The sequence below is a fragment of the Perognathus longimembris genome, chromosome 7 (assembly GCF_023159225.1).
Source record: "Perognathus longimembris pacificus isolate PPM17 chromosome 7, ASM2315922v1, whole genome shotgun sequence".
NCBI classification, from domain to species: domain Eukaryota; kingdom Metazoa; phylum Chordata; class Mammalia; order Rodentia; family Heteromyidae; genus Perognathus; species Perognathus longimembris.
In genome coordinates, this window is record NC_063167.1 from 11,440,378 (window position 1) to 11,464,137 (window position 23,760).

At 54.8% G+C, this 23,760-nt stretch overlaps 2 protein-coding genes across 2 annotated transcripts; one reads left to right on the forward strand and one right to left on the reverse strand.

Annotated features, from left to right (window-relative positions):
* Positions 1-814: 814 nt before the first annotated feature.
* Positions 815-7,963, reverse strand: LOC125354653 (aflatoxin B1 aldehyde reductase member 2). Its single transcript, XM_048350365.1, has 7 exons — positions 7,624-7,963; positions 5,071-5,258; positions 4,764-4,868; positions 2,800-2,896; positions 2,501-2,600; positions 1,974-2,103; positions 815-1,187 (listed from the first exon to the last, which is right to left on the reverse strand). Exons 1-7 carry the CDS (start codon positions 7,946-7,948, stop codon positions 1,026-1,028), a joined length of 1,107 nt encoding a protein of 368 aa, XP_048206322.1. The 5' UTR covers positions 7,949-7,963; the 3' UTR covers positions 815-1,025.
* Positions 7,964-8,087: 124 nt separating this feature from the next.
* Slc66a1 (solute carrier family 66 member 1) lies at positions 8,088-22,977 on the forward strand. The gene is made up of 8 exons (XM_048350367.1): positions 8,088-8,207; positions 12,246-12,473; positions 18,446-18,575; positions 19,269-19,356; positions 19,884-20,065; positions 20,143-20,235; positions 20,814-20,999; positions 22,604-22,977. The coding sequence occupies exons 2-8, from the start codon at positions 12,310-12,312 to the stop codon at positions 22,673-22,675; spliced, it is 915 nt and encodes a 304-aa protein (XP_048206324.1). The 5' UTR covers positions 8,088-8,207; positions 12,246-12,309; the 3' UTR covers positions 22,676-22,977.
* Positions 22,978-23,760: the final 783 nt, after the last annotated feature.

The window sequence follows — 23,760 nt, forward strand, 5'->3', positions numbered from 1 at the left end:
AAAAAAAAAAAAAATTATGACACTGCTCTGAATCTCAGGCAAATGTACTTCTTTGGATCTAAGAACTAGAACAGCTCAATCATGTGATAGGTGGATGTTTGACTCTTCCAGAATCTGTTAGATCATTTCCAAAATTCATTACTCCATCTGAAGTCCCACCAGGACTGAAGGAAAGTTCTAGTTTCTCCAAACCCTAGTCAGCTGTTAATGATATTTGTTTTTAACCCCGCCTGCTCATATGTGTGAGAACTAGTTCTATTTTCTTTCCTTGGATGAGTAATGAGGTTGGGGCGCTCTCCACGTGCTGGTTGGGCAACTGGGTGTCTTCTTTGGGAACTCTCGTTTGGTCTTTGCCAATTATTTGGGAGGCTGGGTGGACTGCTTGAGCCTAAGAACGAGACCAATCTGGGCAACAACAGAGACAGACTCTCTCTCTCTCAAAAAAAGAAAAAGTCCACAGTATGTGAGAAGGCTTTCTCACATTCTTCTACTTTTCTGTGGGGACTCTGACTGTGGTGTTTGCCCAGGTTGTTTCATTTCTAAGCATTCAGTGAGGTGATTCTGAATGAGAAAATCTACTGCTGGGCACTCAGGGCTTTCCTTCTGCAGTGTAGCATAGTGAGTCAGGGTGGCTGAGAACAAGGGAGGAGAGACCTTTGTGAGGGCGGTGTGCTCCTGAGACCCTCCCGCTCCCTTTGCCTCCTGGAGCCCCCAGTTCATGGTTCCACCCCTTCCTTGTGGGCACCCTGGCAGGGTAGGGAACAGGTGGTGAGAAGCAGAGAAGACAAGATATGGTTCTCCCCAGGTCTAGGCCGAGGCAGGCCAGGTGCTTGCTTTATTTGGACAGGAAATGCTGGTGTGGGACTTTGTCCTAGCTTTTCTACATTCTGAAGGCATCTGGGAGCAGGGCCCGAATCTAGAAAAATACTGTTTGGATGGATACAGGAAAAATCATGCTAAATTAGTGTAAGGCAGAGATTGACCAGAGTGAGAGAATCAAAGAGGCAGCCAGAACCATGTCATCACTAGCGGAAGTAGTTGGGACACTCGTGGGCAACCAGGTGCCAAGCTCGATCAAAGGCCTCCACGACAGCCGGCTCCAGCGGCCCTTGCTCAGTGGCTGCCAAGTTCTGCTCCAGCTGCTCCAGGCTGGACATGCCCAGGATGACCGCGTCCCCGTGGGTGGCCTGCATGGGTAAACAGCCGGATTTCAACATGCTTCTGCTGCTCAGTGGCTCCAGTTACCTGCCCCAGCAAGATTCTCAATCTGTATTTATATCCTCAGGTGCTTTGATAGTCCCCTCACCCCAACTCCAGATCATCCACACAAACTTGACTGAGATCTGTCAACCTCTGTAACGTCAGACCCACGTTGAGCACTTGGAGCCATTTACTTACTGAACAGCATGCTCAAGGCAGATACTATGCAACTACCTGAGGCTGAAGTCAGAGAAGATCCACTAGGAAGATACAGGCCCCTGAGAGAAAAGAACACCCAAGCTGGGTGCTGGTGGCTACCCAGGAGGCCTAGATCTGAGGATCACAGTTCAAAGCCAGCTAGGGCAGGCTTTAACCAGCAGAAAACGGAAGTGAAGGTGGTTCAAAGTGGTAGCGTGCTAGCCTAGAGCAAAAGAGCTCTGAGTTAAAGCCCGTGACTGACAGTAACAAAAAGAACACTCAGCTCCCACCAGAGCAGTGAGTCATGGGTTTTGCGGATAATCCTGCAAAATGTTAAAGGTTCCTGTGCCCTTAGTAGCTGTATGACTCCAGCTTTTTTGTTAATAAGGGACAATTGTAACTCCTGAGTTTTAAGGGATACTAAATCCATGGTTTTAAGACTCATTATGCCCAGAGGTCAATGGGAAGAGCAGCCATGAGAAGTGTAAGAGAAATTTCAGAAGATAAAGTCATCTAATGGTCTCCGTGGGCCACCTAGAAGGGCAGAATCTTAGCACCCAGGACGGCGGAGCTACCTGCAGCCGGGAGTGGTGGTACATCCATTGCAGGGCGGCCGAGGTCATGCTGGGGGCACTGGGGCCGTAGGCGGCCTGCAGGGCCTTCTCCACCAGGGCGATGGCCTTGAAGTGGTCCTCCTTCCAGAAGCTGAGCAGGGAGAGAGAGTGGTACAGGGTCAAGACCTTGGATGTCACAGAGGGCCAGAACCAAAGTAGGATGAGTAGCCCTACCCTAAGTCCTTCTGCAGCACAGATGGGCTAATGTCCTCTCTAGCAAAGGATTGCCTCGTCTACAGGGCCAGAACCAGGCAGGCTGCTGGCTCCTCAGAGGCAGCAGTGATGTTCAGATTCCTGAGAACTAACTCATAGCCTTTCTTTTACCTGGTGAAACACAGTGGCTACCACTGGAGCAAGATTCAGCCCCAGACCTCCTTCCCAGCAGGTGAATCCTCAGAGGAAAGCTACACTTGGGCAGCCTAGAACTTACTTCACAATGAAGGGGACTCCGCATGCCACCCAGGATGAAGCAGACCACTGTGGCTCACCGGTTCCTGTAGGTCTCAGCCCAGCTATTCCCGAAGAAGCGGCCCTGGGGCTTCTTGGTGTCCTTGTCCTCATACTTGTACTTGCCTGTCAGAAGGCCACCTGAGGGAAGGCTGCAATCAGAACCCTTGCTCAGATGCTTTCCATCAGATGCCGGATCCTTCACAGCTCTGGGCGGGGAAGGGGATTCCCAGGAGGCACAAGGGGTTTGGCCCAGCCTCTTGGCAAAGGTCCACCCCTTGCTTCCCAGGGCCAGGATTGCTCCCCGCCCCCCCAGGGGCTGTGTCCATGCAGCCCATACCAGCCAAAGGGTTGTAGGCGTAGAACCTCAGTCCGAAGTGTCTGAGGCAGGGGAAGAGCTCCGTTTCCACCTGCCGGGTGGTGGCGTTGTACATGCCCTGCAAGGGAGACAGAGTGGACGTGTGACGGGAACAGAACCACTCGGTCTTTCTTTTTTTTTTTAAACAAGCAAAAAAGAACAAAACCAAATACTTTGTTTTAAAAGCTTTTTGGAGGCTAACAGTCTCTAAAAACTTCCAATTCCAAAAGCTTCCAACTCCTAGGCTTAAGTGGTCCTTTTGCCTCAATCTCCCAAGTGGTTGAAACTCTAGGCTTAGCATTGTACCTGACAGTCTTCTTTTGTATGCGTGTGCTGGTTCTGGGTCTTGAACTCAGGGCTTTTTCATTCACTACTGGCACTCTACCACACCTCTAGTTCAGCTTGTTTTTGCTGGCCAATCGGAGGCAGAGTCTCATGGACTTTTCTGTGGCATGGTTTGAGACCAGTCTGGGAAAAAAGTTCATGATAACTCATCTCAATAGAAAAAAGCTGAGCATGGTGTTATGCATCTGTGGTCCCTGTCATCTCAATTATAACTGGAAGCATAAAAAGGTAAACTGGGATCCAAGACCACCAGAGACAAAACCAAGACCCTACCTCCAAAATAACCAGAGCAGGAAGGGCTGGGAGCATAGCTCAAGTAAAGCATCTATCCATTAAGTGCAAAGCCCAGAGTTCAAACTCGAAAACCGCCATAAATAAATACATACCCTAAGTCCATACTAGCCCAGGACTTCAGCAGTTACTTCTAAAATCATCAGTGGTAGAACAGAGTGGGGGGAAAGTACTGGGCCCCAGGGAGGGAAACTGGCCTAGATTTCACACTCTACAAAGTGGGTGTAGGCTCCATCTATGGGCCAGACACGGGATTTACAACCACTGGCAAGTCTAGAAAAGACGTTACATGGTCAAGTTAAAAACACAGGCAAGTATGAGGGACAAGGTAACAAACAGTACAAGAAATGTATCCAATGCCTAACGTATGAAACTGTAACCTCTCTGTACATCAGTTTGATAATAAAAATTTGAAGAAAAAAAAACCCCACAGGCAACAGTGGAGACTGCGGTAAGCGAAGGAAGGGGTGACAATGTCTGAAAAAAGCAATGACTTATGAAATGGTAACCCCTCTGTACAACACCTTAATAATAACAAGAAAATTATATTTTAAGAATACAGGCAGGTCTGGGAATATGGCCTAGTGGTAGAGTGCTTGCCTCATATACATGAAGCTCTGGGTTCGATTCCTCAGCACCACATATATAGAAAATGGCCAGAAGTGGCGCTGTGGCTCAAGTGGTAGAGTGCTAGCCTTGAGCAAAAAGAAGCCAGGGACAGTGCTCAGGCCCTGAGTTCAAGCCCCAGGACTAGCAATAACAACAAAAAATACAAATAAACAAATAATACAGGCAATAAGTAGACAGGCTGGATGACAGAAGACTGGTACAGTACTTGGCTACCAGGGCATACACCAAGCCCTCAGTCTGATCTCCAGTAACAACGAGACAAACCAGAGAGAAAGAAAATCAGAATGTAGGAATAAAGGCAAGTACAATGACCACAGTAGATTCTCACAAAACCTTTCTGACATTCAGAGAGTGGCAGCTCCTGGGGTTGGGCTTTCCTGGGAAGAGATGACTGAGTGAGCTCTGAGCTCACTGAGCCAGAGGACAGTTCCAGGTTGAGGTGCAGAGACAGGCTTGGAAGGAGGGGCCCAGGCTGTGCACTCAGGCAGGAAGTGGGCAGCTGCCTGCTGGGAGGCTGAGGAACGTCGTCCTCCTCTGAGGGCACCTGGGAGCCATGCACAGGCTCTGAGCAGAGGAGCGGCTGCTCTGCAGAGGGCACAGGAGGCAGGCCGAGGGGAAGGAAGATCAGCAAAGCCCTGGAGTTCACGGCCCGAGCACCCTGCACCCCAGGTCCCCCTCACCTGATACACAGTGGGCATAATCCAGCCATTGCTCTTGCAGAGGGTACAGATCTCTGCCACCTCCCAGGAGGCATAGTTGGAGAGCCCAAGCTCCACAAACTTGCCCTGCAGGGGAGAGGTGCGGTTACAGCTCTGAACAACCCAGGACTCCAGGCAGGGAAGGTGGGAGAGGGGACTCTGGGGCTGGGGTCTTCCCAGCTCTGCCCTGTGCTGTGGGCCCTCCCTCTGCTGGGAGTGTGAAGATGGGAAAAGCAGAGCCCCCCACCCCCCACACCCCCGCCTCTGGAGCTCAGGAGACCCTCTCCACCTCCTGGTGCAGCTGGTGGCAGGCCTGCAGCGTCTCCTCCACAGGGGTGCCATGGTCAGGTGCATGCAAGTAGAAGAGGTCCACTCGTGAACACTGCAGCCGCTTCAGTGAAGTCTCCAGCTGGGACCGGACACTGGCAGGCTGCAGTGACTTTCCCTCCCAAGGGTTGGCCTTGGTGGCGATTTTCACTGGGAGGAAAAATGCAACAGTTAGGGGACTTATTAGGGCCACCTTACTGGCCACATGACCCTGGTTAACTTACTTAAATTTCCTCAATCTCTATTTCTGTAAAATGGCAGTAACAAGAATGGAACTGGCGAGGTGATGGTAGCTCACGCCTATAATCCTAGCAACTCAAGAAGCTGAGACCCGAGGGGCATGGTTCGAAGCCAGCCGGGGTAGAAAAGTCCCCATGAGATCATTTTATCTCCAAATAACCACTCGGAAACTGGAGTGGCACTGTGGCTCAAGTGCTAGAGCACTAGCCTTGAGCACAAACAGGCTCAAGCACAGCACCCAGGCTCTGAGTTCAAACCCCACAACCAACAACAACAAAAAAGAATGGAACTGTTCTGAGACAAAGATCACAGGATTAAATTCTATCTTGAGTGTGAATTCCCAATGTTCATTTTCGTTCCCATCACCGTCTTTAGTCACAAAACTGCTAGCTGGGCCCTCCAGGAGCCCTTAAGCAGAGGCTGTCAGACTTCTACCTGATACCAACTTGCAAATCACGGATGCTTTCAGTAGGAGATTTGACCCAAGCTGTCTTAACAGAAGAAGACAGGCAAAGTCACAGAGGCAGGACTCAGCTCCAATTCTGTGTTTTCAGAATGCAAACTGCAGGCAGGTTGCACAGAACCTGATACAGGAGAAGGGTGCACACACCTGACCTCAGAGGATCCCCAACACCATCCTACTGGCTGTGGACTTGATTGTTCCTGGGGTTTTGTCAGTCTGAATGGTCTGGCTAGTTCCCTTGGTTGTAGCACAAAAAAGGAACTCAAGGGGGCAGGCCTGGAATGGGTTGTTATAACAATATAGGAAAGAAATGCAGACGCCTGACTATGGGGTAGGCCCTGGCAATGATGAATTTGAGTGTAGAGGCGACTGAGCAAGATCAGTACAGTCCCTCCCAGACTCGAACTTGCACATGCATCCCTCCACTGCAGAGTCCCGAGCCCTGTGAGAACAGGTGTTCTACCATTCACATAGTTTGAGAGTGAATCCAGCCCAGCCTGTACCCATGGAGAATCCCAGTTGATGGGAAACGGACTCTGCACTGCTCCTGTAGGTCAGAGGTGCATCCTCTCATCAGGTAAAGATGGGGAAGAAGTCCACAGTCCCTTCCCTGTGGCTCTCAGGCTTTCTTGTGTGAACTTTGCCTGGGTCTGATCTGAGGACTTTGGCTCATAAGCCACTGCACTCAAAGGAAGCAGTGAAGTGTTGAAGAAAAACCAATTCAGAGACAAAATCTGGAAGCCATGATTCCCTTTCCACCTGCCACCTCAGATCCACCATGTGGTGAATGTTAAAGAGACTCGGAGAGCACTTCTCTACAGACACTGGATGGTAGAGGCACGAAGCTAACAGGGGACAGCCCCTTCTCGCCCACTTAAGCCTACCTGCCCTAGTGGCCATCCTGCCATACATCACTTTGCAATCCCCAAGCCATGTAAGGCCTATTCTTTTTCTTCTACCTCTCAGCAAACTACCATGTCAGCTTTGTTCACTGTGAGTTTTGTCCACAGTGTTCTCTTTAATGCAACTCCCAGCTTCAGTCTTCCCTGTGTCCCTGTGAGACTCTGAGCTCGCTGGTAGCTTGTATAGGCACTTTTCCTCTCAAGAGCCCCACAACAAAGCCTGGCACAGAGGAGGCAGAAAGATCTTGTCCCGAATCTTCCCACGGCATCCCCGCAGTCCCCCCAGGGACCCAGAGGTACTTTTCCTTTTTCTTCTGGTGCTGGTCCTGGGGCTTGAACTCAGGGCCTGGGCGATGTTCTTGAACTTTTTTGCCCAAGGCTAGTGCTGTACAACTGGAGCCACAGCTCCCCTTTCAGCTTTTATAGTGCTTAATTAGAGATAGAAGTCTCATGGGCATTTCTGCACGGACTGGCTTTGAACCCTAATCCTAGCTGGGATTTAGAGGTGTGAACCACCGGTGCCTGGCTTCCAAGAAGTACTCTTAACGGCACACGACAAAGTCTAGAGACTGACCAGAGACCACGAAGGGTGCCCGGGGAATCCATGGGCGGCGATGGCAAGGGGCGGGGGGGGGGCATGGGCACAAAGCCTGGGTGGGGGCACGCGGCAGGGTTGGGGTGTGTGTGTGAGCGTGTGCGCGCGCGCGTGCAGGAGGTAGGAAGCGAAGGGTGAGCGCGGGCTCCGAGTTAAGATGGGGCGCCCAAGGGAGAAGAGGGGCAGTGACCGGGGCGGTACACCGTCCAGCTGTCCGGGGTTGGCCGGGCCGGAGGAGCCGGGGTTCACAGGCCGGGGGAGAGGGCAGGTCAATGTCCCCGGGTGCCAGGCCGCAGGGGCAGGGGCGGCCGTTACCTCTGCAGTCGCCGCCGCCCAGCCCGAGCCCCAGGCCGCCCAGGATGCTCTCGGACTGGCCGTCGCAGTACATGAAGGCCGTGTCCAGCTCCGTGTGGCCGCGCTCCAGGAAGGCGCGCACCGACGCCGCGCTGGCCGGCGCGTCCATGCGGCGCCCCATCTCCATGGTGCCCAGCACCGTGGCGGGCCGGGCCGGGGCGCCCGAAGCGGCCCGCTGCGCCGGAGGCCCAGACATGGCGAAGAGGCGCGGAGAGCCGGACCGACCCGGGCTACGCGCGCCGCGGACCCAGGCGCGGCTCACGGCTCTGGAAGCGGCGCGCAGCATGGAGGCTGCGCATGCGTGCCCGGCGCGTCCCGCCCACGAAACGGGGGCGGAGCCAGGGAGGCAAGGGAGGGAGGTCAAAGAGCAAAGTGCTGCCCCGCGCACACGTGCCGCGCTCTGGCCACGCCCCCAGGGACCGTCGGCTGGGTACGCGGCGCGGGAGGCGGAGCCCAGCGGCGCAGGGGCGGGGCTGCTGAGCTTGGTCAGCTGACCGCGGCGGGGGACTCAACCCAGAAGCGCGGTTCCCGAGGGTCTCGGCGCGGTGAGAAGGCTGGGGGCGAGCGGCTGGCCCAGGGCTGAGGGTCGGGGCTGCTGGCGCTTTCGACCGCGTCTTTCTGCACCTTCCTCCCATCTCTGCACTGTCCGGGACCCAAGCCCCCTCCCGTGGCGCGAGATCGTGGGGGCGACGACCTGCCTGCCCGGGACTGGAGAGCTCTCGGGGTCCCGGGTCGGGGCGACCGGCGCGGCCTTTCGGGCCTGCTAGTCCAGGGTTTGGGATCGGGGTCCTCTGCACCGGCTGGCCCCGGACCACTACCCCCTCGTCCTCCGCGGGCTTTGTTTTCCTCCGGGCGGGCGGGCGGGCCGGCCGGCCGGCTGGCTGAGGGGCCTGGCCGCGTCGGCCCCGCGGCTACCCTGTCATTATCCCTCCATGCAGGCTGCCTGCGCCGGGCTGAGTCACCCGGGGGAGGCCTGGAGTGGGTGGATCCCCCCAGCCCGGACGACCCCAGCACGCTCTCCCCGGATCTGTGAGGACGGACCTGATCACTGACTGGCTCCAGTGCCGGGCTGAGCGTGTGCAGAGAGAGGGGCTGGGGGCCTGCGAGACGTTTGAGGACAGGCGGCCTCGCAGGTCCCCTCCAGTTAGCATTGAGCCCAAGGCTACTACTGTGTGTTCGGGACCCTGGAGGGCTTTCCCCGGTCCCTGAATCCCAACCCTTGAGGATCCTGTAATCACTTAGCTGGGTTATCTCATTTAACTCTGCATCATTTCCTTGATGTGCAGAGCAGAACGCTGAGGCTTCATGATCTTCTCAGCTCCAGACTAACAGGCAACAGGCAGGTTAGCTTGTGGCCTCAGTCGTAGGCCCTGTGAACTTACAAGTTTCCTTTGTCTTTCCTTCTCTTTTCATTTTTACATTTTTTTGGTATGGCTTTTTTCTTTCTCTCTTTGCTTTTCTCTTTTGCTTCCTCTGTCCTGCCTTCCTCTCCAACATTTTCTTTTTTTTTTTTTGGTCGGTCATGGGGCTTGAGCTCAGGTCTTGGGCACACCCCTTGAGCCTCTTTGTGCTCAAGGCTAGCACTCTACCACTTGAGCCACCTCACCACTTCTGGTTTTTGGGTGGTTAATTGGAGATAAGAGTCTCACTGGGACTTTTCTTCCTGGGCTCGCTTCAGAGCTCGATCCTCAGATTTCAGCCTCTAGGATTACAAATGTGAGCCACCCCTCCCCCCTCCGACATTTTCTAAACCTTTATCTTTTTTGTGCAGCTAATGTGCCTAGGACCCTACAATTAGAAGTGTCCAACAGAGGGAGGGAGGGGAGGAGAAGAGAAGAGCATGTTTGAAGAGCAGTGGTAGCTGAGGTCTTTGGTTGCCTTCTCCAGGTGTGGGACCCAGAGGAAGGGAGGGGGCAGCAAGTTCTGTCCAAGGCTCCTGGGAGAGGGCAGATTAGAACTGGACCATAGTATCTCTTTACTGGGCCTGGATATTCCTGGAGGGGGCAGGGAAGAGCTCCATATGCAGATTGCTAGGGACCTCCAAAGCAAAGCTGATAAACTGAGGACTAGGAACCAAGAGATCAGATTAGGAAGGCACTCAGGAATTTGGACTTGAGCCAGTAGACCCAGGAAATCTGCTTGGGTGGGAAGCTCCTTGGCTTCACTGGAATCCTTTCAGAAGCTGGGAGAGTTGCTTAAACTTAGGATCCCTCAGTCTCGTTTCCTCCCCACTAACCTGGCAAGGAAGGGGTGCATGACTGAGAGATGCTGGGATGGTCAAGGTATTGGCTCTTATCTTCAAAACAGTCACTACCATGTAGGTCAGACACTGGGCTATTTTGTTGGTTGTGGTGGTGGTGGTCCTGGGACTTGAACTCTGGGCCTGGGTGCTGTCCCTGAGCTCTTCAGCTCAAGGCTAGCACTCTATCACTTGAGCCACACTGCCACTTCCTGGCCTATTTATTTTTGAACTCAGGGCCTGGGCACTGTCCCCCGGAGTTGTTTTTTTTTGCTCAAGAGTAGCACTCTACCAGCAGAGCCACAGCATCATTTCCTTTTGGTGGTTAATAGGAAATAAAGAGTCTCAAGGACTTTCCTGCCCAGGCTGGCTTGGGTCTTGATCCTCAGATCTCAGCCCTTTGAGTAGCTACAATTATAGAGCCACCAGCACCCAGCTAAGAGCTTTATTATATGCATTTCCCTAGGAAGAAGCATCATTAGTTCCATTTTATTGACAGACCCAGGCAGGCCGTCTCCCTTTGCTCAAGGCGGACAGTTGTGCTGGGGCGGATGACAGGGCCATATGGAGACCTGTGGTGGTGGCTTGCTCCAAATCTACAACAGAGGCTGTCCAATTAGGGGGTGGCTGTGGAACAACAAAGGACTTCTTCCCTGGGTTGTGTGTGAGCCTGCACTTTCCACACCGGCTGTGCTGAAAGTCATCTGGGTGTCCAGGAAGAGCCTTTGAACACCCTGTGCTGAGCCTGGAGTTTCTGCAAACAGTGAGTGACCTGAGGGGCCTGGTCACTCACTGGCCCAGCTCCAGGGCCTCCGGGAGCCACATTAGGGCTGAGTGCCTTCAAAGGAGCCTAGAAGCTTCCTCTCTCTCCCTCATGGCTGCCACTTCAGCACTTCCATGGCTCCAGCCAGGGCATGGCTTTGTGAGGAGCTCAGGCCACGCCCTCCCCCCTCCCCCCCCAGCCCAAGTGGGAACTAAAGTGGCTGGAGCAAGTCCTGGCTTGGCTGAGGAAACCCCCTCTTGGCACTGGGAGAAAAGGCGAAGCCAGCTTTGTGCCTGGCCAGAAGCTAGGCAGTTGTGCCTGACCCAGAGAGGCTGTACACCCCGCCCCCCTATGGTGACAGAAGCACCTGAAGGCTGTGGGCGTAGTGGCTGTGAGCTGAGATCCCCAGCTCCTTTCTGGGTGTGACCTGGTAGATCACTTCCCCACTGTAGTCTCAGGTTCCTCTGTCTCTCTAGTCTGCTTCAGAGTCCAGGGGAGAACGGTGCCTGTGACTGCATTCCAGGGGTTTGGTGCAGAGCTGGTGGGGAGTGCTGGTCAGAGGGTAGCGCTTCTCAGCGATGGAGATGGCGCTAGCCCGGCTCTGCCCTCTCTCCTCTCTAGGGGGTCACTCATGCAGTGGCTGCTGTCCTCTGTTTAGTGTGCCCAGGCTCTGGCAGGGCCCTTCTGTCTGTCCCCAAGAGGAGCCAGGAGGTGGCTCTGGACTCCTTGCTAAAGACATTCCACCTGCTTTGTGAGCTCCTGGAGGAATACTGGCTTCAGAATCTGAACTGGGCAGCCCGGAGGATCACCTCCTCTTCATTCTGACTTAATTGTGTGCCAGGAAATCCTTCCAGTGAGAGCCTTCCAGAGTAACTCAGCATGAACAGCAGCGGCCCTGAACCAAGCTGGACACTCAGGGTGTAGAACAAAAGATGACTTTTGACACCCAGGTGCTGGTGGTTAATTGGAGATTAGAGTCAACAGCTGTTGAAGATAAAGGATCGACACACATCTGTAAACCCTAGCTACTCCGGAGGCTGAGAGCTAAGGATCACAGTTTGAAGCAGCCTGGGGACGAAGGACTGTGAGACTCCTATCGACAATTAACCACCAAAAGCCAGAAGTGGAGCTGTGGCTCAAGGGGTAGAGTGGCTAGTCTTGAGCAAGCCCAGAGATAGTGCCTAGGCTCTGAGTTCAAGCCCTAGGACTGACACACACACAAAAGATAACTTTGAGGGCCAATCCAATTACTCACTTAACAGCACTACATGAGGGAGGCCATTGTCACCTGCATGGTTCAGATGAGCAGGGCCAGGCCCAGAGGCTGAATGCTGACCCAAAGCCAAGCAGTAACCAGTGGGAAAGCTGAATGTCTCTGCCTTGTGGTTGGCACATGCTCATTTGGATCTGTGTACTTGGAAGCTGATTGGGTCCCCGTGGGCAGGGACTATGTCTTTCTCCTTGTCCAGTCCAGTTGTCAGGCCAGGGCCTGGTGATCAGGCTGAGGTGAGCTCAGGCAGAATGACGACGGGTAGAGCTGGGTTTCCTAAGGCTGACGGCCTCCTCTCGTTCTCCCTGTAGAAGGAAGCCTCACCTGCCTCTACGCCACGCGGCCCTCGGTGGTGGGACGGCTCCCTCCGCAGCCATGGTCTGGAAGAAACTGGGTGCCGGCAACTTCTCCCGATGCCCCAATGGCTCTATCCTCTGGATCTGGGATGTGTTTGGCGAGTGTGCCCAGGATGGCTGGGATCAGGCCAGCGTGTTCCTGGGCTTGGTCTCCATCCTCTGTTTTGCTGCCTCTACTTTCCCGTGAGTACATCTGGGTGGCAGGAGCGGGGAGGGCAGCAGGGTGGTGGCTGAGGTGCCAGGAGGGACCAGGTGACTTGGTCATGGGCCTTCCCAGGCTCCAGGCCAGGTGAACTTCCTCCCCCCCCCCCCCCCCAGCCACAGATGCTGACTTCCAGCCCACTCAAGGAGGGCCATGTGTTGGGGCTGGGGATATGGCCTAGTGGCAAGAGTGCTTGCCTTGTATACATGAGGCCCTGGGTTCAATTCCCCAGCACCACATATACAGAAAATTGCCAGGAGTGGCGCTGTAGCTCAAGTGGCAGAGTGCTAGCCTTGAGCAAAAAGAAGCCAGGGACAGTGCTCAGGCCCTGAGTCCAAGGCCCAGGACTGGCAAAAACAAATAAAGCCAGTCCAGGTAGGAAAGTCCATGAGATTTCTATTTTCATTTAACTACCAAAAACCCTGGAAGTTAGCCAGGCGCCGGTGGCTCATGTCTGTAACCCTAGCTAACTCAGGAGGCTGAGATCTGAGGATCACGGTTCAAAGCCAGCTCATGAGACTATCTCCAGGTTACCACCACCAGAAAACCGGAAGTGGTGTTGTGGCTCAAAGCGGTAGAGTGCTAGCATTCAGCTGAAGAGCTCAGGGACAGCACCCAGGCCCAGAGTTCAAGCCCCACAACTGACAAAAAAAAAAAAAAATCCCTGGAAGTGGAGCTGTGGCTCAAAGTGTAGAGCATGAGCCTTGAGTGAAAAAGCACCCAGGCCCTGATTTCAGGACCCACAACTAACAAAACCTTGCTGTTGCCTGCCTAGGCTGTAAGGAAGAGGGCGGAGGTCCAGGAGAGCTGAGATGTGTCAGGCATGGCTGCTGTCCTCAGCATCGGAGAGGACAGTCCCGGGTGGAGATGCAGTGGATACCCGAAAGTGTGGCCGCCGCAGGGAGAGGCACAGGGACTTTCCGGTGGCAGAGCGTCCACACGCAGCTCTGCTACCTGCAGGCTGTGACTTGGGCAAGCCCGTCACTGCTATGTGCCTCAGTTTCCTTTTCTGTAAATACTGCTCTCATCCGGGGCTGCTGTGAAGCCAGCAGGAGGCAGGGGGTAAAAAGGACCTGGTTCCGGGCAATGAGAGGAGGTGCAACTGCTGTGTCTCTTGACCAGACCGCACACACGCACGCATGTGTGTGTGTGTGTGTGTGCGCATGCGTGTGCGATATCAGCTCTATCACCCAATCTGTTCTTCATTGTTCAGCCTGTGTTCAGAGGCTGCTCTGTGGGAGAGGCTGTGCTCAGCAAGCAGGAGGGTTTGGATTCACTCTTCAACTATGACCCTCTCCAAAAACAACAACTGTGTTCTTTATCCTGAGGGAAAATGATAAGGGCTTAATCAGGGACTTGGACATTGTTTTATTGAGAGATAATTTACCTACGGACAAAGAACCTACACGGTTCAACTCCTTGGTTTTAGTTTATCTGCAGTTGTGTAGTTGTCACTACAGTTAATTTTAGAACATTATCATTGTCCCACAAAGAAACCTGTACCAGCTCACGTCTGTAATGGTAGCTACTCAGGAGGCTGAGATCTGAGGATTGAGGTTCAAAGCCAGCCTGGAAAGGAAAGTCTGTGAGGCTCTTATCTTCATTTAACCACCAGAAAACCAGAAGTGGAGCTGTGGCTCAAAGAGGAAGAGCTCTAGCCTTGTGCGTCAAAAGCTCAGGGATGGCACCCAGGCCCTGAGTTTAAGCCCTAAGACCAACAAAAACATTAAAAAAAAAATTCTTTTTGAGACATGGTCTGGCTGTGTAGCCCAGACTTGATTCTCCTGTGTCAGCCCTTCAGCCGCTAGGATTACCGGCGTACTGTGTGTGATCTTTGAGGAACAGCCAGGCTGGTTTTGGCCTTAGTCATTTCATTTTACTGCCCCCTGGCGGTGGATGAGGCCACATCCCTCCTGGTCCCTGCAAACATTTGGTATTAGTTGTTTTTTTTTTGTTTCTGTTTTTGTTTTTACTTAGCCATTCTCTTGGATATGGAAAGGTGTCTTCTTGTGGGTTTGGTTCGCATGTCTCATTTCCTGTGAATCATGAAGTTGAGCAGTGTTTCATGTGCTTATGGCCCTGTATATTTCTTCTTTGTCCACTTTCAATTGGAATATTTTTTTGTTGTTGAGTCATGGCAGCCCTTTATATATTCTAGACACAGCATCCTCTTCTGATAGCTGTATGACTTGCAGAATATTTTCTGTTATTTTGTCGGTTCTCTTTTAATTTTCCTCTTTTTTGTATGCTAGTTCTCGGACTTGAACTCAGAGCCTTGAGCTTGCTCGACAGGTACCCTACCACTGAAGCCACACTCCCAGCCTGGGTTTTGCTGATTACCTTTTCTTCTAAGAGCCTCACTGTATAATTTGTGTATAGGTACTAGATATGAGCCAGGGGCCCAACCTCATTCCTCTGCAAGTAGAGAGCTGGTACCATGTGTGGAAAAGATTGTCCTAGCCAGGCTTCCGTGGCTCATGCTTGAGTCCTAACCACTCAGAAGGCTGAGATCTGAGGATCAAGGTTGAAAGCCAGCCTGCACAGGAAAGTCCATGAGACTCCTGCCTCCAGTTAACCAGGAAAACAAAGCCAGAAGTGGATCAATGGCCCCAGTGGTGGAGCAAAAAATCTGGAGAACAGTGCCCATGTCCCAAGTTCAAGGCTCACTACTGGACACACAAAAAAGGGAGAGAGAGACATTTCCGCCATCGATGTCCCAGCACTGGGTCGGAGCCTCGAGGATTTGCTCAGAATCACCTTGCTCCTGGTACCATGTTGGCTGTCCCATTCCTGCGTGGCCAGTTAAGCAGAGAGAGCCCCCATTAATAGCAAGGGCAGCCACCTGCCCACTCCTCCCTAGGACTCGCGTCCCTGTGTGGGGCCTGCAGTCATGGAGGACAGTCCAGTCAGATGGTCTTAGGAGGAAGCTGACCATGGTCCGTGGGTTGGCCTCCCCAGGGCCTGCGACATGCTAGGCCTCTGCAAGTCACTGAGCCGGCAGGGACAGGGCTGCTGGTTCAGAGCCCACGGGAGGAGCAGTCTCCTGGGGTGTGGGAGATGGGGAAAGGGTGGGCGGTCATCAGAGCAGACCCGGGAGGAAGGGGAAGCCGCCCTGGGTGGGGCTGAGGTGGATGTTGGGCCTTCAGAAGGCTGGCACCTCAGGATGTGGATCCTTCTCGAAGAACCGTGGCAAGCTTGGGGTTTTAGAGAGTTGGAGGATGGCAGCTTTGAGGGGAACCCTTGCTTGGAGGCTGAGAAATGGGTGCCGCTGGGGTGGACAGAGTGGAGGTGGGGCAGTTGTGCAAGGAGCCTGGGTGCATAGTGCTCTTAGGTTCAGGTTTCGGTAGTGGGGTGACATTTGATCCTCCCCTCCCCCCCTCCTCCCCCATCCTCCCCCTCTCCTTTTCCCCCTTCCCTCTCTTCCTTTATTTTATTTTATTTTGCCAGTCCTGGGCCTTGAACTCAGGGCCTGAGCACTGTCCCTGGCTTCTTTTTGCTCAAGGCTAGCACTCTGCTACTTGAGCCACAGCACCGTTTCTAGCCGTTTTCTATATATGTGGTGCTGGGGAATCGAATCCAGGGCTTCAGGTATATAAGGCAAGCACTCTACCATTAGGCCATATTCCCAGCCCCTATCTTATTTTATTTTTAGTGCTTGGGATTGAACACAGGCCTCGCACCCTGACCACATGCTCTCTCTACCACTGACCTACAGCCTGGCCTCCCTTTATTTCTTCCCTTCTTTTCCTTTCCCTCCTTCCAACAGAGTTTTGCTACAGGGCCCAGGCTAACCTTGAACTCCTCATCTTCTAGCCTGAGCCTTCTGAGTGCTGTGTATACTATCACCCCCAACTCCATGACCTTTGTTTCCTTCAGTACTGGGGTCTGAGCTCACGGTCTTGTGCTGGCTGGGCAGGTGCTCCCCCACTGAGCTGTGCCTCCAGCTTTTCCCTTGGTTTTGGGCTGGTGATTTTTTTTTTAGGCTTTATGGATCCCTTACATATATTAGATCACAAAAATTGTAATGGCTTTATTCTGAAATATAACAAAAAGTATGAATTAGTCATAAGATAGACAATACGTGTTCAACTATGATAAAGTTTTAAATTCTTATTGTTATCATAAAGATGATGTACAGCTGGGAATATGGCCTAGTGGTAAGAGTGCTTGCCTTGTACACACGAAGCCCTGGGTTCAATTCCCCAGCACCACATATACAGAAAATGGCCAGAAGTGGCACTGTGGCTAAAGTGGCCTCAAGCAAAAAGAAGCCAGAGACAGTGCTCAGGCCCTGAGTCCAAGCCCCAGTCCTGGCAAATAAATAAACAACCTGTATAAGATGATGTACAGAAGGGTTACAGTTACGTAAGTCAGGTAAAGAGTACATTTCTTTTTGGACCATGTCATCCCTTCCTTCACTCTCTCCCAGTTTTTCCCTTCCATTCCCACCCACAAGTTGTATAGTTCATTTTCAACATAGTGTCCAGTACGTACTGTTGCTGCATTTGTTCACCCAATTATGATTGTTATACACACACACACACACACACACACACACACACACACACACACACACACACACACATATATTGCTGGTCCTGGGGATTGAACTCAGGGTCTGGACTCAGGGCCTGAGCCTCCCTGTGCTCAAGGCTAGCAGTCTACCACTTGAGCCACACCACCATTTCTGGCTTTTTCTGAGTAGTTTATTGGAGGCTCATGAACTTTGCTGCCTGGGCTGGCTTTGAACCGCAGTCCTCAGATCTCAGCCTTCTGTGTAGCTAGGATTACAGGTGTCAGCCACCTGTGCTGGTGATTTTTGAGATTGGCCCTTGCTTAGGCATGGACCTGCTTTAGGCTTCCCGTCATTGCTGGGATGACAGGTGTGCTCCACTGTGCGCAGCTGTGGTTGAGAGAGGGTCTCATAAACTTTCCTGCCTGGGCTAGCCTTGAACTGAGAGCCTCTTCATATCTGACTGCTGGGATTGCAGGTGTGAGCCCTCAGTAGCAGGCTGCTTCATGGTTTTTGTTTTTGTTTTTTTTCCTGTCATGGGGTTTGAACCCAGGGCCTGGGTGCTATCCTGGAGCTCCTTTGCTCAAGGCCAGTGCTCTTGGCCCATACCTCCACTTTCAGCTTTTAGGTGGTTTATTGGAGATGTGGGTCTCATGGAGTTTCCTGCCCAGGCTGGCTTGGAGCCTCGATCCTCAGACCTCAGCCTCCTGAGTAGCTAGGGTTACAGGCGCAAGCCACTATCTCCTGATGGCTTCATGACTTTTTTTTTTTGGTCCAGACCTGGGCCTTGGACTCAGGGCCTGAGCACTGTCCCTGGCTTCTTTTTTGCTCAAGGCTAGCACTCTGCCACTTGAGCCACAGCGCCACTTCTGGCCATTTTCTGTATATGTGGTGCTGGGGAATTGAACCCAGGGCTTCATGTATACAAGACAAGCACTCTTGCCACTAGGCCATATCCCCAGCCCGCTTCATGACTTTTAAAACAGGTCCAGGAGCCCCCACCTGCCCTCTTCTCCCACCCACTGAAGCTGACCAGGCCGTGGCTCTCCCTTTCTCCTCACCAGTGTCCTCTTCCACTGTAGTAGGCCCAGACTTTGGGGCTACTGCTGCCGCCACCCCCACCCCAATTCCTAAAAACAGGAAGCCAGGAAACGACACAAAACTGGAGGACTTCCTGTCTACCCTCATCTGAGCTGTACTGTGGGTCTCTGGAAAGATGCATAGCCATAGTGCTGCCTGGCTAGAAGGGGTTCTCCCCACCCCCCCAAATCCTCCACAGGGCCCAGAAAGGCCCAAGAGTCTTCAGAGGGGATGGGCTCCCAGACCACCCGTGGTCCATCGCGGCCACTGTTCCGTGGCTCTCCTCTGACAAAGGTCCCCTTGTTGGGGATGGCTTCACAGCCCCCAGACTCTGATGTTCACCCCCTTCCTTTCCCACAGTCAATATATCAAGGCCTGCAAGACAGGCAACATGGACCAGGCCCTGTCCCTGTGGTTCCTCCTGGGCTGGATCGGCGGAGACTCCTGCAACCTCATTGGCTCCTTCCTTGCTAACCAGCTGCCCCTGCAGGTGAGCAGCGCCCCAGGCTTGGGGGTAGTGGAGAGGTGCCGGAGGCCAGGCCGGTGGGCAGTCCCTGCACGCCTTTGGAGCAGCCAGTAGGAGAGGCTGTGCTCCAGATCGTTCTGTCTGCTGGGGCCCCACACTTCCAGAGCCTTCTGCCTGCTGGGCAAACCACTGTCCCCTGTCGGAGCCTCAGTTTCCCCACTGTGGTATGAGCACATCAGTCCACTGTGTTCTTTGGCTTCGAAGGGAGCCGTGAGCGTATGTTTTCAGGGTGTGGGGCCTTGGAGGAGGAAATGAGGACCCTTCCCACCCCCCCAGATGGCCTTGTTCTCCTGTAACCAGGCCGAGCTAGGAGTCAGCCAGGAAGGCCCAGTCCCCAGCGAGACTGTGAAGTCCTGCCTGTGTGTGTTAGGTCACACCAGAGCCATCAAGTTGCCTCGGGCCCCGATTCATCCTGACTGGTCGGGCTAGCCACAGATTCCCTGGCACTTCCTGGGCTTCCCAGACTCCTGCCAGGCCCCTTGTTCCCCTGGGCGCTCCTCCTTCTCCGGCTAGCTAGACCACAGGACCCCTCCACGCCAGGGGAGGGAACCGCTGGGAGAGCGCAGTGACGGGGCTGCTCAGCCGGATGTGGCCCCGTCCAGTAGTCCTGGGCGGAGCCGGGGACGGTGGACAGCACCCGGCCTCTTCTCTCTTCAGACCTACACGGCCGTGTATTACGTCCTGGCAGATGTGGTGATGCTGACCCTGTACTTCTATTACAAGTTCAAGAAACGCCCCTCGCGGTGTGAGTAGCGGGACCTCCCTGGGTCTGGCTCTCGGCTGCCATGGGGTGGGAGGCCCAGAATTTGGGGGAAGCAAGTTTTCCATGTGGGGGGATAAATCAAACCTTGGAAAGGCTTTGTCTGAAAGCCGGGCTCCTCCTGATAGCGCCTTGAACGCAGTGAGTACATCCCAGCTCAGACCACTAGGGGGCTCCACTTACCATGCGCTCCACCTCAGTGCTGGGCCTTGGGCATGGAGCTGGAGAAACAAGACTCGCAGGCCGCCTCTGCCATCTGCCCTCCAGAACTTGGGAGCCTTGGGAGGGAATTAAGTCAGCATCCTGGCCCCACTGTCCACAGTGATTCCACTTTGGCACCCTAGGAGAAAGGCACTGTTGTGCCCATTTTACGGATGAAAGGATTGAAGCTCAGAGAGGCTGGGTCACAAGGCCCAGGCCACACAGCGGCAGAGGGGTAAGGCTTGGGACTCCAGTCCCCGTCTCCGGCCACTGAGATACCCAACCTCCCTCTCTCTCCTGCCTCCATCCAGTGTCTGTGCCCATCAACTCCGTGCTCCTGTTCCTCATGGGGACCGTGTGCCTGGTGCCCCTGCTCGGCAGCGGGGGCCCTGCGGCTGCGCCCGGGGCAGTCTTCCGGGGGCGGACGCTGCTGTCTGTGGAGAGGTGCGGCTCGCCCCACGGCCCTCCCTGCACAGACGCGTTCACACCGGTGGTAAGTGGGGCGAGCAGGGGGGCGGGGCCTCTCGGCACTTGGCCCTCCCAGCGCTGAATGCCCTTCCGTCCCCCCAGCCCTTCACCAAGCAGGAGATCATCGGCTTCATCATCGGCTCCATCTCCAGCGTGCTGTACCTGCTCTCCCGGCTGCCGCAGATCCGCACCAACGTGAGCCTTGAGCCCTCGGAGGGATGGGGTGGGGTGGAAGGAGCGGGCCCCTTCCCCCCCCCCCCCCCCCCACGCGGCTCTGGTCCTCCGGTTAAGGATGGCGAGCTGTGGGTCTCTTTCAGTTGCACCCAGGCTGCCGGCTTGGGAAAACCCATCCCGCTCTCAGAGCCACTTCCTGCTTCTGGACACAACCTGGTGGTGCTAACTGCCAGCCAGGCCATGTGGCTTGGGGTCAGAGGTCAGAGGTCAGGTCAGGGGAAGCTGAGGAGAAGGTGGAGAACAGGGATGGGGGTCTGTAGGTGAGATTGGGTTGTGCAGGTTTGAGTGGGGATGGAGAGCCAGGCCCTGGAGGGATTGGGTGGTGTCAGGACGATGGCATATGTAATATGGGGCAATCACACACAGGGTCATACCACTGCGGGGGGGCGGGGGGGCTCACTAGATAGCCCAGGCTGGCCTTGAACTCACTGTGTAGTCCAGGCCAATCTCAGACTCTCCATCCTCCTGACTCAGCTCCCCAAGTGCTGGGATAACAGACGAGCTCTCTGGGTGATTGACCACACCCCTTCCGCCCCCAGTTCATACGGAAGTCCACCCAGGGCATCTCCTACCTGCTGTTCGCCTTGGTGATGCTGGGGAACACGCTGTACGGGCTGAGCGTGCTGCTGAAGAACCCCGAGGTGGGGGAGAGCGAGGGCAGCTACCTGCTGCACCACCTGCCCTGGCTCGTGGGCAGCCTGGGTGTGCTGCTGCTTGACACCATCGTATCCTTCAAGGTGGCAATGCCGACCAGCGGATGGGCAGCCTCTGGCTGTAGATGCTTCAGCATCCATCTACTCACCCAACCTCTCACCCATCTATCCATCCATCCACCCATCATCCATCCATCCACCCATCCATCTGTCCATCCATCATCACCATCCATCCATCCCTCCAGTCTCCCATCCATCCACCCATCTATCCATCTATCCATCCACCCATCCATCTGTCCATCCATCATCACCATCCATTCATCCCTTCAGTCTCCCATACATCCACCCATCTACCCATCCATCCATCCACCCATCATCCATCCATCCACCCATCCATCTGTCCATCCATCATCACCATCCATCCACCCATCCATCTGTCCATCCATCATCACCATCCATCCATCCACTCATCCGTCCATCCATCATCATCCATTCACCCACACATCTATCTGTCTCTCCATCCATCATCCATCCATCCATCCACCCACCCATCCCTTCAACCTCCCATCCATCCACCCTCCATCTTACTGTCCCATCTCTCCATCTATTCATCTAGCCACTAAACTTCCCACCTGTTTATCCATCCATTCCTCCCTCCATCCATCCATCCTTCAATCCAACTTCCTACTCATTCACCATCCATTCATCTGTCTACTATCTATCCACTCATCCAACCAACTTCCCATCTGTCCATCTACCTGCCCACCCAACTTCCCACCCCAACCTCCCACCCACCCATCCATCCATCGTATCTGTGTAAGAGCACCCACCAAGCGCCAACTGGCGCCTTGGCTCCTCCATCAGTGAGCAAGGCCAGCATGCCCAGGCTGGCCTAGGGGAGGCTTCTGGTCCAGCTGGGAGTCAGACAGAATACATGCAGTGATCAGGCAGTTACTTTATTGCAGTGGTACCAGGTGCTGCAGTGATAGCAAGGTAGCTTTCCAACTTCCCAGATTTAGAGGGTAAACAACTATAGCATGAAGGAACAGAAGTTAGGCAAGGGAAGAGAGTTCCAGAAAACAGCTTCTGCAAAGGCCTGGAGGATAGGAGTTCGTGTGTCCAGGCCTCAAGAATGAAAGCTGGCCTGGAGGGACACCCATGAGTCAAAGTATAGTCAGAGAACTTTGGGTTCAAATCCTACCTTCACTGCTTCATAGCTGTGTGACTCAGGGCTTGACCATCCACCCCTCCGTGCTTCTGTATTTTCATCTGCGTTAACAGTCACTGTCCCACCAGGGCAGAGACTCCAGAGGAGTGTGGGAAACCCTCGGAGTGACCCCGTGCTCCAGAAACTCAGGAAGCTAGTCAGGTCTCATTTAGGAGAAGGCAAACACGGGCATTGTTTGAACATTGGCCGAGTCCCCCGGGTGCAGCACGAGGAAGGTTTGCTCTGCAGTGGCCTTGGTGACAGACAGGGCAAAGGGAGGCTTCCTGAGGCGGGAGCACAGGCTTAGAGTGGGGAGACAGCAAGAACAAGGCTGGGAGGTCGAGGCTGGTCCCCTACAAGTGGAGGGGTAGGGGAGAAGGAGGGCGGGAAGCACCTCTCTCCCCCCCAGCTCTGCCGGTGGAGAAGACCCAACCCCGTCTGCTTGGTGTGGCCTTGACTTGCCGCGCAGATCTCCATCCAGTTCCTGGTGTACAGGAGCCGCCTCACCTCCCCGGAGCACGAGCCGCTGCTGCACAGCTGAGCCCAGGATAGCGGGGACCTCCAGGCCCAGCTGCCCCTGCCAAGCCTCAGTCCTCCGACCGACCCGATGGACTGTCTTCCAGAAGCGGGATGGCCTCCACGGACAAGCCTCCCCAGGGAGCCTGGCAGGACCCCAGGGCGCCCTGCCCACTACCTCATCCCTGCAGCCGTTGAGCCTAGACTGTCCCGCCACGGAACACAAACTAGTAAACGGTGCCTCCCAGCCCCAGCCTGCTTCCACCGCTCCTTCCCGGGGTGCTGGCATCTGGCAGCCCGGCCCGGCTTCCCGACACCCCGCGCTCTGGCTGGGTCTCTGCACTTGCTGTCCAGGGCCCTCCGGGGAGAGCAGTTGAGTCCACCTTGGCCCACGCTGGCCCCAGCTCCCGCCTTGGGTGGACAGTGTGTGGGACTGTGTGTGCATCGGGAGGATTAGGTGGGAGGGGGCAGGGTATGCTGGAGGATTAGAAGGGAGGTGTCAGGAGGGGGGGCGGGGCTTCTCTGGTCTCCAGACCCTGTTCTGTCCAGTCACTGGCCTGTGGGTCTGCCAGCAGGGCAATCTCCCTTCTTGCTGGCCTGGTCCCAACTCCCATCACCTCCCCATAGGACCAGAAACCAGGCCTGCGTCCTGCCCTCAGGAAACACGTGGAGGACAGCTCCCAAGCCCCGCCTTCAGGGCTCAGGCCACAGCCAATCAGGTGTCAGGCATGGGGAGGGGCTGGCGGCCCCTGCTGGCTGCCCCAGGGGCGTGGCCAAGCCCCTCCCAGGCACCCAGGGTGCCCAGCCCCAAGCTCCGTCCTCAGCCCATTCACCCTGTGGGCCCTGATTAAATGAGATGGAAGCACAGGCTTATGCCTTTCCTGGCCTGTGGCATGAGGGTAGAGCCACAGGAGCTTGTCCAGCCCACCTGAAGCGGGGGCCGGCTGCCTGGCGTGGGTGGGGTCACAGGCACCTCGGGGGTCTTCCCGTCTCCTTGGCCCACCTCTCTTGCTCTTGGCAGCAGGACGCCAGTCTCTCTTGTCCGGGGGGTCTCCTCAGGACTGGGGGGAGCAGAAGCGGCCTTGGTGGCTCCAAAGCTACCCGTCATGG